Here is a 12,559-nt window from a genome sequence, read left to right as displayed (position 1 = left end):
TTCTAAGTAATCTATTTGTGGTAACCTGGGGTGAATAGCGTCAACTGCAAAAGGTTCATTCTAATGCACTAAGACATTTTCCTGGGGACTAATTCAAGGGGGAAGAATGACCACAGCCAGCAGTCCTCATAATCCACAGAGCACAGTGGACTTGGGTGCCCAGTACATCACCTGCACTCCTCATTATGCCAAAGAACACCAGAGGTGAGTCAGTTGAAAGGGGTGGAATCAGTCTTACTGGTTGTAGGATGTAAAAAGATACAAATCATCCATTTTTAGCAGGGTTAAACTTTGACTCTTGTAATATAGTGAAATTATATTATCATCCTTGATCGTATTAGCAGTAAAAGGTTAACCTGAGTAAAGCGGGGAAATTGTAATACATACCTCATCCAGTTGTTGTGACCATCAGATGAGATGTTGCATGGAACATAGTAAGGGCTCAATAAATAAGAGTTCATATGTTGGTGCTGAGGAAGAGGACAGATAGCTGTGATGGAAGTCAATCTTAACCAGATTTAAACCTGGTGTATTGAATATCTTTCTTTTGATTTTCACTGTCTTTAATTTTGAAATATATGAGAAAACAGACCTTTGACTAAGATTAGCAAAAGACTGTGGATTCTCAAAACATTTCCATTCTTCACCTGAATTATAGTTTTTATTAACATAAAACATATGTTGAGTTGTTCATAGAAGATTTCTAGTTATTATTTAGGATTGTAATCTCTAAGAATTCTTGGAAGAGACTATAGTATTTAGAGCTAAGTATAGCTTATAGTTATGTTATACATATTGATTTATTTCAGTTTTTATGATGAACTGTTAGCTCCTGGTGTTCTGAAGCCTCTGACCTCTCCTATTGAAGGAATGGTGATAAAAGAAGGAGATTGTAACTTTGTGGCACCTCACGGAGTTTCTTCAATTATTAACCATTACTTGAAAGAATCAGGTGAGAAGAGAATTTTTTCTGCCTTCTTTTGAAGTTAGCATTTTAAAATAAAAGTTATACACATAAGTAAATATTAATGCTATAAAGAAAGTTATAAAATAAAGTAAATGTTCTCCTATTCACCACTCAATAGCTAGTTGTCTTCGCCTAAAGTAATCATTGTTTCCAATATATGCTTCCAGAAAAATGTTTATGCATCTATCTATTGTTCTACGTGGCTGTCTCTATTTACCTATTCATATATTTGTATATATTCTTTTTTAAAACAGAAACAAGATTATTTTACATAAGCCATTCTATTCTCATCTATGTTTATAATAAATCAATCTCTATCTCTATCTAAGTCTATATATATCCTATTGGTTCTATTTCTCTAGAGATTCCTGACTGATGCATAATCATAGAGTGAATCATATCTTGGGTCTATTTTCATATCAGCAAATTCAGTGTGCTTCATTCTTTTCAATGCCTGTTCAGTATTACATGGTATGTGTGTATTGTTATTTAGTTAACTGTTAACTTTCTGCTAAGCATGTAGGTTGTTTGGGGGGGATGAGGGGTTGTTTTGGTTTATGCTAATACAGATATTACTGCAATGTTTAACCCTGACATACTTTTGAAAGCATATCTGTAGGATCAGTTCCTAGCAGTACAGTAGGTGTGTCAATGGTATGTGCATTTTTTATTTAACTAGGTTGTGCCATCTCTTCCTCTTAAAGAATATCTCATCAATAGTGAAGGAGAACGTCTCTTTCCACACATTCTGATATTATGGAAATTTAAAAATTTTGCCCATGTGATGGGTTAAAATGGTATCTCCTTGTGTTTTGATTTGCATTTACTTAATTATTAGTGAGTTTATGCATCTTTGTTTTGCTAACCACATCTGTGCTTTTTTTTTCTTGTGAATGTCTTATTCATAACCTTTGCCCATTTTCTATGAGGATTTTCATTTGTTCTTTATGTTTATTATAAGTGTTTTAAAATGGACTTTTTTGAAAAAGATGATAAATAATCTTGGATGATAAATGATTTATTTTTTAAAACAGAAATAGGCTTCTTGATGAATCATAAATAATTGCCCAACTGAAGAGCACTGAGGAAAGGTATAAGGCTGAGTATTTGTTTTGTTTCATAAGCTATTTCTAGAATAATTACTGTTTTTTTTGGTCTCCTTCATCAAATATTACTAATTGGGAACCCTGAGAATCCTTGATACTGGGCATGGGAGGGGCCAGTGAGATTGAATATACAACATGAGGACATAGTAAATACCATTCTGGGTGAAGCCATTTCTCCATCTAGGATTTAGTCTATGATGGTGTATTCATCAGGATTTTCCAGAAAAACAGAATCAAGAGGATATATATATATACGATATATATATGATAAAGATTTATCGTATAGAATTAGCTTATGTGATTTTGGAGGCTGGCAAGTCTGAAGATCTGCTAGACCCAGGAGAGTTGATGGTTTAGTTTCAGTCCAAAAGCCTGAGACCCCAGAGAGCTAAAGGTACCATTCCAGTCCAAAGGCTGGTGAGCCTGAGACCCAGGAAGAGCTGATGTTTCAGTTCAAGTCTGAAGGCAGGAGAATAAAACAATGTCCCAGTTCGAAGGCTATCGTCTTCGAACTGAACAGAACAGAACATAGGTCTGTTCTCATTTATTGTCTCATGTATTCACATTAAGCTTATTACAGAGAAAACTGCGTTTATTGACATCAGTTTTACCTACTGCCTGTCTTACTCCTGGGAGGGGTCAGCCTTTCTGTTTTATTCAGGCCTTTGATTGATTGGATGATACCCACCTATGTTAGGGAGGGCAACTTGATTTATTCAGTCTACCAATTTAAATATTAATCTCTTCTAAAAACACCCTCACAGACATACCCAGAATAATGTTTGCCAAATATATGGGAACCCCCATGACTCAGTCAAGTTGACACATAAAATTAAACATCACAGATGGTGACACCATTTGGACATTTTGTAGAATGTCACCGTCAGCTTCATATATTGCCACCATACAACTTTAAAAAAAAAATCTCATTTCCATCATGATTTTTACTTAACCCAAATTAGATGTGCATACTTACTAAAATTTCCAAGTACTTACTAATTGTATTATATATCTAACCATGCATGCATGCATACATCCATTCATTCAATAAACATTTACTGAGTGCTTACTATATACTGTTTTAGGCACTAATGATACATGAACCAAAGTCCCTGCCTCATATAGCTGAGGGACACTCCTTGAATACATTGTACCTACACCCTTTTGTGTTACGTGTTTGGGGGAATATATGCTTTATTTTCCAATTTTGCTTTGGAAACTCTTGGCAGAAGAGGTCATATTTAATTATTTGTAGCTCAAACAGAATCTAATGGTACCTTGTACATAGTAGGTAAGTATAGTGATATAGATTTAGATTTCTAAGATATATAAATATACATATATTCATTCTAATTTAGCCAATTCTTAGTAAAAACCTATTTATTCTTTCAATTTGTACAGTTTGTTCAGAGTGTGAGTACTTTAGATTTTCTTATTACTATGTAAAATATTTATTTCAAAAGTAACTTTTAAAAAAGAATTACATACTACTGGTAGAAAATTTGGAAAATACAGAAAAATAGCAGGGGAAAGTGTCACTATGATATATAAATCAACAATAAGTCCATTTTGTGACATACTTTCTGCTTTTTATTAAAATGAGTTTTTATATAATTGAGTTCAAGGTCTACATATTTTGAGTGTATATAAACTTTTTCTTAGTTTATTTAAATATTATCTTTGTACTGCTTCAAGAGGTCTTTCCACCCTCTACCCAGATCCATTATTAGAGGCTTTGTAGACCCTATCTATACCATTTAAAATTTTATAATTATATCCATTTAAGCATTCTTTAAACTTCTTTAAAGCTTTCTGTGCTATAAATGGTTTCTATCTTATTTTAGTTGTTTCCACAATATAAGTCGAGAGAGTCCCTGTAATCAGAATGACCTGGATTCAAATTCACATTCTACCACCATTTCCTAGCTATGCAATATTAGGAAAGTTTTAAAATCTATACCTTGGTACTTTCATTGGAAAAATGAGAGCAATAACAGTACCTAGTACTAAGTTTTGTGAGGAATAAAGGATATAATGCACTCATTGTCAATTTAAGCAAATAATAGGCCATGTACATAGAAATCTCTTGATAAATGTTAGTTTAAAAAAGTCTACTTGAATGAAGCTGACCTTTGCATGTGCTCAGCGCATAAGAACCCAAATTGCCAAGTCATTCCAAAAAATACTCTACATTTTGGGATCAGTTGAGTTCACAACCCCACAGTCTGATGGTCCAACCAGTTTTATTTAGTTTGGGACTAGACTTCCAGGGAAATTATCTGTATTGGGTATGTCTAATCAGGTATGCTTTAGAATAGGTTCAACTCTCTAAAGCCAATATTTAAGTAGACCAGTTTCCCAGAATAAGTAGTAAAGGGCAGGAGGAAATAGGCACATGCCTCTTCACCTTATGGTCTGTTCTCATTTATTGTCTCATGTGTTCACATTAAGCTTATTACAGAGAAAACTGCGTTTATTGACATCAGTTTTACCTACTGCCTGTCTTCCCAATTAATACAATCTTCTTGAGTAAGTAAAATGTGCTTTTTCTGTTGTTTTACTTTTTTGGTTGTCATTGTTGGGGGTGGGAGAAATTCAAAAGAACAAAAGCTACTCTATCATTTGTTAAGTGCTATTTATCTGATACTATGTTAGGCTCTTAACATACATCATTTCTAATTCTCATATAGCCATTCAAGGTGGTTATCATTCTCCCCATGTGCTAATGAGAAAAATGAGACTCCAGGAGGTTAAGTACTTTGCTTATGGTGGCTTAACTAGTAAGTGAGAGACCAGCACTCTCTTTAAGCTGACCCTGTTGTCATTTCCTTTTAATGATCTCATGGAGGACAATGAAAGGGTCTCATACCTATGATTTAACATATTTTCCTTTCCAGGTTTTCCCTACAGTATGAGAGACTGCTCCCATCCTATCCTGGTTCTACATGTCAATGGACACCTGGCTCAAGAGAACAAACTCATAGTGTCCTTCCCCTAGTCCCCCTCTTTCATTGGTTAGTCCCTGCCCCAGGGGGAAGGGGCTACTAAGCAGTAATGCCATTTTACTTCTTTATGCAAACAGGAAGATCAGTCACCTGCTGGTTCCTGCCTATGACCTTTAGACAATGATGAACCAAGTCCTTTTGCTTTTGAATAAGGCCCATGTTGTTAAATCATTCATAGGAGGATGAATTTAGTTTCCAGGACAGGGTGAGCATCTTTTATTTAGTTTGGCCTCCCATAGGAAGAACTGTTGCTGCATTTATTTGTTTTTATTTTACCGTCTACTTCAAAAGGGACATTGACTAACAATCAAAAGTCAACATGGGCAATGTAACTTGTCAAAGTTGACAGGATCGATTTATTAGAAAAGATGGTTTAATTTGCAGATACTATCAGCTAGTGTGATTTCTTTCTAGTAATATATAATTTTTATCATTTTCTCCCCTTTTACTTTTGTGTTTACTTTCTTTCTAAAATTGATGTAAGACAATTAAGGCTGGGCAGTTCTGTCTCAAAATTTCTCCTAGGCGGGTGATCGTGGCACTCATCCATAACAGTGTCTGTCAGAGAGAAGGTAGAAGATAGCCCAGGAGCCTTGGATAAGCATTCCGCAGTTTAAGCAGTGCATTTAGTTAGACATTGCTTACATCTCTTCAGGTCCATCTCAGCAGTTCTGAACTGAAATCTTTTGTAGGAAATTATTGGAGGAAAATGAATTTAGATTCTCTCTCTAAAATGGAAGAAGGCAGGGGATACACATTGAATAAATAAATAACAGAAACATATTTGCCTTTGTAAAATGGCTAAAACTTCTTTGTGTTCTGATATCTTTGTAGTTATCTGCAGACTTTTTTATTTTTATGAAATATGTGCTGGGGAAATAGTGGTAAATAAAACACATGGACCTTGCCTTTGTTAATATAGAGTGTAGTGGGGGAAAAAGACAAAAACTAATTTCACACACATAAAAAGGGTACATAATAAATGCTAAGGAGAAAGAGTGAGAGCCTTATGAGAGAGCTATAATAATAGGACCTAAACTAACGTGAGTTTGAGAGGAGTGAGGTATGGGAAATGTGTCAGGGAAAGCATCTCTGAGGAGCTAATGTTTCCATGGGTACCTGAAAGGTGAGCAAGAGTGAACTACGCCAACAGCTGAGTGGTGAGAATTGCATGCAGTGGGCATATCAAGTTGCAACTGTTCTAAAGTAGGAGGAAGATGATGCATTTATGGAACGAAAAGGTCATCATGACTGGAGTGTAGTGAATGAGGGAGAAAACAGTAAGAGGTGAAGTTTAAGAGTAAAGCAGGAGCCAGATCATAAGGGGCTTTGTAAGCAACGTTAAGATTTTATACTTTATCCTAAATGCAGTGGGAAACCACTGAAGGATTTTATGCAAGAGAGGGACATGGTCAAATTTACTAAGCTCAGATTGAGAGCTATTATCTAGTTCTTTAAGTGTTTAAAAATGATTTTCCAGAACCTATAGATTTGGTCATGTGGTCCTTTCAAAAGTTATTAGTTACTTTCACAAGGAAATGCCACTTTCCCTGAAACTGACTCCTAGCAATTGGACAGGAAAACTTCCTGGTTAGAAAGAGCAGCTATACCATTGTCCCTAACTCTTGGAAAATGCTATTTTTTGAGAGACTTTGCCAGTGGTGGTGTTAGATTTGGGTCTATCTGTCTACCCCAGTGGTCTCACACTTTAAAGTACATGGTAACAAACCTGGGGGCTTGTTAAATGCAGGCTACTGGGCCTGACCCCCAGATTCTGATTTGGTAGGTCTGGGTTGGGACCTGAGAATTTGCATTTCTAACAAGTTCCAAGGTGCTGCTGGTGCTGACGGATATACATCTTGCAGAACACTTTGGGACCCCTGGGATATATGTCCAAGACGTTTGACTGGATATGGAGAATTTCTAGTTAGTGGACTTCAATTCTGTTAAACACACACACCTACTCACCACCAAAACCGAAACCAATGTAATGCTGTTTTCAAAGGGAATATTATGTGAAAACACAACTGAATGAAACATATAAAGTCAGTTGACTTAGTTGAGGTCCCAGTCAGGGCCAGGACTAGAGTGAGGCAAGTGAGGGGTGAGACCTCCTAATCAATAGAACAGAGGGAAGTGGAGCCATTCTGGTTGGAGTAAAGGAGATGGTGGGTGTGAGTTGAAAGCTCCAGTTATTTGTGCCTTCCCAGGGGAGGGGCCTTAGAGAAACCCTCAGGCAAGTTGAAGCACTATTTAGAAGCCCTTGCTCTAATCTTTGAGCAGAATGATGCTAATTGCCTCAAAGAGATTGACCCCTGGGCCTCCTTACATCTACTATATTTGCATTTGATTAAAAAAATTTGTAATTACTATGTTGTAGAGTTATTCAGGGGAATGTGAAAGATGTAAAGGTATATGAGATCTGGAGACCTGACATGGACGAGCCAGAGAGAGTATGTTGGGATAGATAAGACACATCTAAAGCACAGAGATACTTTGGATCAATGTCAGAAGGAGTGGTAAAGGCAGTGATTGTCGAGATGAGAAGGATCATATTGAGCTGGAGTAGCCGCGGACATGGCAAAGTTTGGATTTAAGCTGGATGTTTAGTGGCTAGGAGCATGAGGTGTCCCATGCAGTGATGGACAGGATCTTTCATTGTGCTTTTCCCCCCTTATTCCATTTTTATTTACTTCTTTTCTATTCACGAGGCCAAATAAAAGTAAATTTGCTTTAACATCAAATTTTTCTCACAACTGGAATGTGAGGTAAGTACTAGTATTACCAAGGAGACTTAATGATCCAATTATATTTTCCTATCTTTCAGTTTATGGTTCATAATTCATTCTCTTAAACAAATATTGATTAAATACCTAGTACATGCCAAGTATAATACTTTATATGCTATATATAGAAAAAGCAGGCATAATTTGTGGCTTATGGAGCTTACAAATTAAAAGGGAAGAAAATATTAATCATATAACTACTCAAATAATTATTAAAATATCTTTGTGATAAATGCAAATAAGGGAAATGCTATGAGAGGATATTCCAGATTGTATTTCTCTTCATTTTGATTCTTTGTCATAAAGGTAGTTGATCCATTGATGAGACTTGGATTTCTCTTCAGAGTTTTTTTTTCAGGTTTAATAGGGAATATTGATACTTTTAATAGGGAATATTGATACTTTTAATAGGGAATATTGCTCTTTCTTGGTATTACTAGAGAGAATTCTTTACAGCTTTACTAAGATGTATACTTGCTCTACAAAGATAATGAACTTTAGAGTCAGGTGGATGTGGATTTAAATCATGGCGTGACATTTCTAAATCTGTTTCCTTATCTGGGAAATGAATTGGTATAATGTATATCAAGTGTTTGGCATAGTCTTGACATACAGTAGATGATTAATGAAAGATATCTATGGTTTCTATTATTATTAATTGTAGTAGTATTATTATTTTTTCCCCAGAGCAGGCATTGTTAGGGAGGTCCAAGGGTGCCAGAAGGGAGGGATTCCCATTAAATGAGATAGAAAGTAAAGAAAGTGAAGCCCAGGGGCTGTACAAGAAGAACTTTTCCATTTTATTCATCTGAGTGGATCCAGTTTGTGACTCTTCTCTTCCCTCTCATTTGTATGGAAAATCCTGATTATGTGAATATGATTTTGCTTTTGGAACAGGTGCTGATGTCTACTTCAGACAATGTGTGACCCAGATCAACCTGAGAAATGACAAGTGGGAAGTCCTCAGGGAAACAGGCTCCCCTGAGCAGTTTGATATTGCTGTCCTCACGATGCCAGCTCCCCAGATTCTGCAGCTTCAAGGTGACATCGTCAACTGTGAGTCTCAGCCTGCACTGTTTACCTTAGGGAATGGGCTCCCTTTGAGAGAGCGTGAATTCAGTTTAACTGACTTAGCAAAGGGTATATTAGGGATTCTACTGATTTGCATGTTTTAAAAACTGACACTATGGTCTGGTTCATTATATTAGTCTAGGTCAAATTGAAATCCAGATTTTTAAAAACCCAGTTAAAAATGGAATATTTCTCTTTTTTTCCTTGCCTTTAAGAAGTAAGTATTTTTGATGGAGATGTAGTAGTTTGGCCCAAAAGAAGAACAGTCTCTTTGTGGCCATTCTGGAATAAAGGTTTTTATGATATAAGCATTGATTATGTGACAAGCCTGGTAAACCTTACCTTGGATCGTTCTTGAGTGTGAGTCTCATGTTCTTCCCTGACTGTGATTTGTTGACTCACCTTTCACCTGGCTTCTCCCACCTCCTTTTTAAAAAAACAGCTTTGAGACTAATTCACATACCATACAACTCATCCATTTGAAGTGTATATTTCAATGGTATTTAGTATATCCAACGACATACTGCAACCATTCCCACACTCAATTTTGGAATATTTTCATCACCTCAGAAAGACACCCCATATCCTAAAGCTCTCACCTCTGTCCCTCCATCCCCCATCTCTGCCTCCAACTCTAAGCAAACAGTAATCTATTTTGTCTCTATAGATTTCCCTGTTACCTGGATTCTTAAGAAAAGCTTTTCTATAGCTCTGTTTTGTATCTACCTATGCCAGGTTTAACTGATTATTCTCCTCCCTTTCATAATGTCTGACTGACCCTGACACATCAAAGTCATTGATTTCTGGAGGATACCTCATCTTGCTTTGAAGTCCATGAGTTATAACAAAACAGAGTCTGGTGATGGTGGCAAGGCTTTGGGGATGTGCCATGCCTGTAGCTTTTGACTTGGTGGCATGACTGAAGGTGATATTGGATTTGATTGAGAAATAGCCTTTTATGCCACTGTTAGAAAGAAAACTGGTAATGAATATCATTTATAGATCCTAGATTTAGAACTGTAATAGAGATTGTTCTCTGAGGAAGAATGTAGCTGCATATTACATCTTGAAAGCAGTTTGACTATCAGTTCTACCATGCAGTAGCAATATATAGCTTCTTTTGTTGTACAGTCTGAGACATATAGAAAGGATTGGAATGTTTATTAGATAGCTATAGGCAAAGTAAAAAACGAATTTCAAAGATGTCTTTCATGAGTCTACCTCTAGTGTGTTGCCAAAGTCACTTTAAAGTAGGATAATTTATTGCCTCGGATTCTGTAATAATTGGATTGATTTTGAGAGTGTTAAATAACATACTGTAACTTAACTAAAACACAGTTATTGGTTAGTATATTTAGTGGTACTGTAAATTACATATTCCAATTTTTTAAAGCTACATAGTTTTGTATGTGGAGACTCTTCAATGTTGCATTTATTTCTCAATATTTGTATTAAATGACATATAAAATATAATACCATGGCATAGACTGAGTCCTAAGATGTTTAAGGGCCTGCTAATTAATAATTTTATTTAGATCATCTTTATCCTTATTTTTTGAGTAGCTGAACTGTGTTGGTCTGAGAGAGATAACTTAAATTCTTTTACTATTATTGTATTTCTGTCTTTCCTGGGGTTTTGGGAAACAAATTTCTTTGCTTTATGATTTTTTTGATACCACATTATTTGATTCATAGTATTTCTTCATTAAAATTTACCCTTTAACTTAAGTTCTTTCTTTAGTGTCATTTTCATTCTGTTTTGCTTTCGTATCATTCTTGACTGATAAATGAGATGCTCATTGTTTTATTTTCATTTGTCTGGTGCATCCTTTTTACTTTTAGCCTTTCAGAGATATTTTATTTTAGAAGTACCTCTTTTGTATTTGGTTATCTTTGAGTTGAGTCATTTCATAATGATATATCTTTATGAAAAATATCTTTATTTTCTATTTCTAGCCTTCCTCTATGTCACTCATGTAGTTTTCAAATGTGTTCCTTTTGCTCCCTTCCTTGAGATATTGTTTCAAAGAGGTCATATATTCCTTCACTGTTTTCAGGTCATTGCCTAAGTGTTTGTTGAACTAGTCTGCTTCCTGGAAAAATTTTTCTGATATGTATTTTTCATCAGCTCATTTGTTAGGTTCTGTACGTTCTGTTGTCTTCCTCATTTTCTCTGCATAGGTCCCTGTCTAATCATTACTCATCTTTAAATGGGGCCATTTCTGTCAATTTGTGAAGGAAAGTGTTGTCACAGAAGGCCAGACATTTTAGTTAAAGTATATTGAATAAAATTTGTAAATATTTAGCTGTGAACTATTAAATGCTAGTGATCATTAATATATTTATTAACATGGGAAGATTTAAAAATATTTTTAATTTAAAAAAGATAAAAGGATGTATTGCTATTTCTTTTCTATCTATCCAAAATAGTTTAATAACATTGTTATTGCTTGAAGATGATTTTCATCTTCTTTGATACAATTTTTTGAACTGTCGTAACTTTAAAAATAAGGATAGTTTACTCTTATTATAAAAAATGATAATGGTGACACAATTTTAAAAAGTGTATCATGCTGAAGAGGAAATAGATCTTTTTTCCTTTTCTTTTTTAGTGGTGGGATATGTAGGCTCTTTATGATGAAAAAGTTTAAGAATGATTGACTTAGTACTTTTGATTAAGCGTAAGGATCTTTGGGGGGTTTTACTGGCTCAGTTCAGAATTGGACCTCATGCAAGCAATTCTTTGTTTGCTTCGTTGTTATGAAATAACCCATTTTAGCAGTAAAGGTTTAAAACAGAATGTCCTAACATGACCCTTGAATACCTGTGGGTCTAAAACAAAGGGATTAAAAACATATGATTTCTATTTATCTTATAAATCTCAATAAGGACCTCAGTATGAGGAATTAGTGTCACCTCTCTGTTTCTCGAGAACCTTAAATACACTCTTGCTTGTTTATTAGACATCTTCAGTTTCTGTGAAAGACCTCCATTTACAAAGCTATCTATTGCCATCTAGTGGACGCAGTATATATTGCCATTCCCTCCAAATTTTTTTAACTAGAGAACTATGAAGATGACCGAAATATAGGCTATAAAACTATAATATAATTCAAAAAACTCCATTCACACAAAGAAATAAATTTAGGTCCATGATAATTAACTTACCCAAAAGTTCATAGCTAATTAGTGACAGAACTAGGGCTGTGCTACAGGTCTCACATTCATACAAACTATAAGCAGCCCTGTGTCTTTGGCTTTCTTTGTGCTTGTCTTTTCATTCTCTCTGTCTCTCTTTTTAAATCATGTCTACCCCCTAGAATCAATATAGTACCATCTCTTACATGAAAGACGTCCCTTTTGATTACAGTGTGGTCTGGATTTTCCCTTATCCATCCTCCCTTTCCCTATTTTCCTTTTTACGAAAGAAACAGAGCTAGGGTTGTTTTGGCAATTACTTATTACACTTACTACGTTCTCCCAGTTAGGAGAACAGGGAAGCTTTATGAACTATATAGTGAACCTCTTATGATTCATGATTTGCCATCTGGTTCTATAACAGTGCTACTCTCTATATATGAATATTATAAAAACTAGCTCACTTAATCCTCACAACAATCCTAA

General features: G+C 35.3%; 1 protein-coding gene and 1 long non-coding RNA gene across 5 annotated transcripts in view; one reads left to right on the top strand and one right to left on the bottom strand.

Moving 5' to 3' along the window:
* LOC116741941 overlaps positions 1–12,559 on the bottom strand; it is a 453,695-nt gene that overhangs the window by 794 nt on the left and 440,342 nt on the right. The gene's annotated exons all lie outside the window — the stretch shown is intronic.
* RNLS (renalase, FAD dependent amine oxidase) overlaps positions 1–12,559 on the top strand; it is a 272,676-nt gene that overhangs the window by 1,245 nt on the left and 258,872 nt on the right. For all 4 annotated transcript variants that reach the window (XM_032609123.1, XM_032609122.1, XM_032609121.1 and 1 more), the window contains exons 2-4: positions 99–204; positions 810–952; positions 8,762–8,920. In XM_032609123.1, coding sequence (XP_032465014.1) covers positions 99–204; positions 810–952; positions 8,762–8,920 — 408 coding nt within the window. The remainder of the gene's footprint in view (positions 1–98; positions 205–809; positions 953–8,761; positions 8,921–12,559) is intronic.

This window comes from Phocoena sinus, chromosome 16 (assembly GCF_008692025.1).
Source record: "Phocoena sinus isolate mPhoSin1 chromosome 16, mPhoSin1.pri, whole genome shotgun sequence".
NCBI lineage: Eukaryota > Metazoa > Chordata > Mammalia > Artiodactyla > Phocoenidae > Phocoena > Phocoena sinus.
The sequence above is the reverse complement of the archived record's forward strand: the minus strand, read 5'-3'. Positions and strand labels throughout refer to the sequence as shown.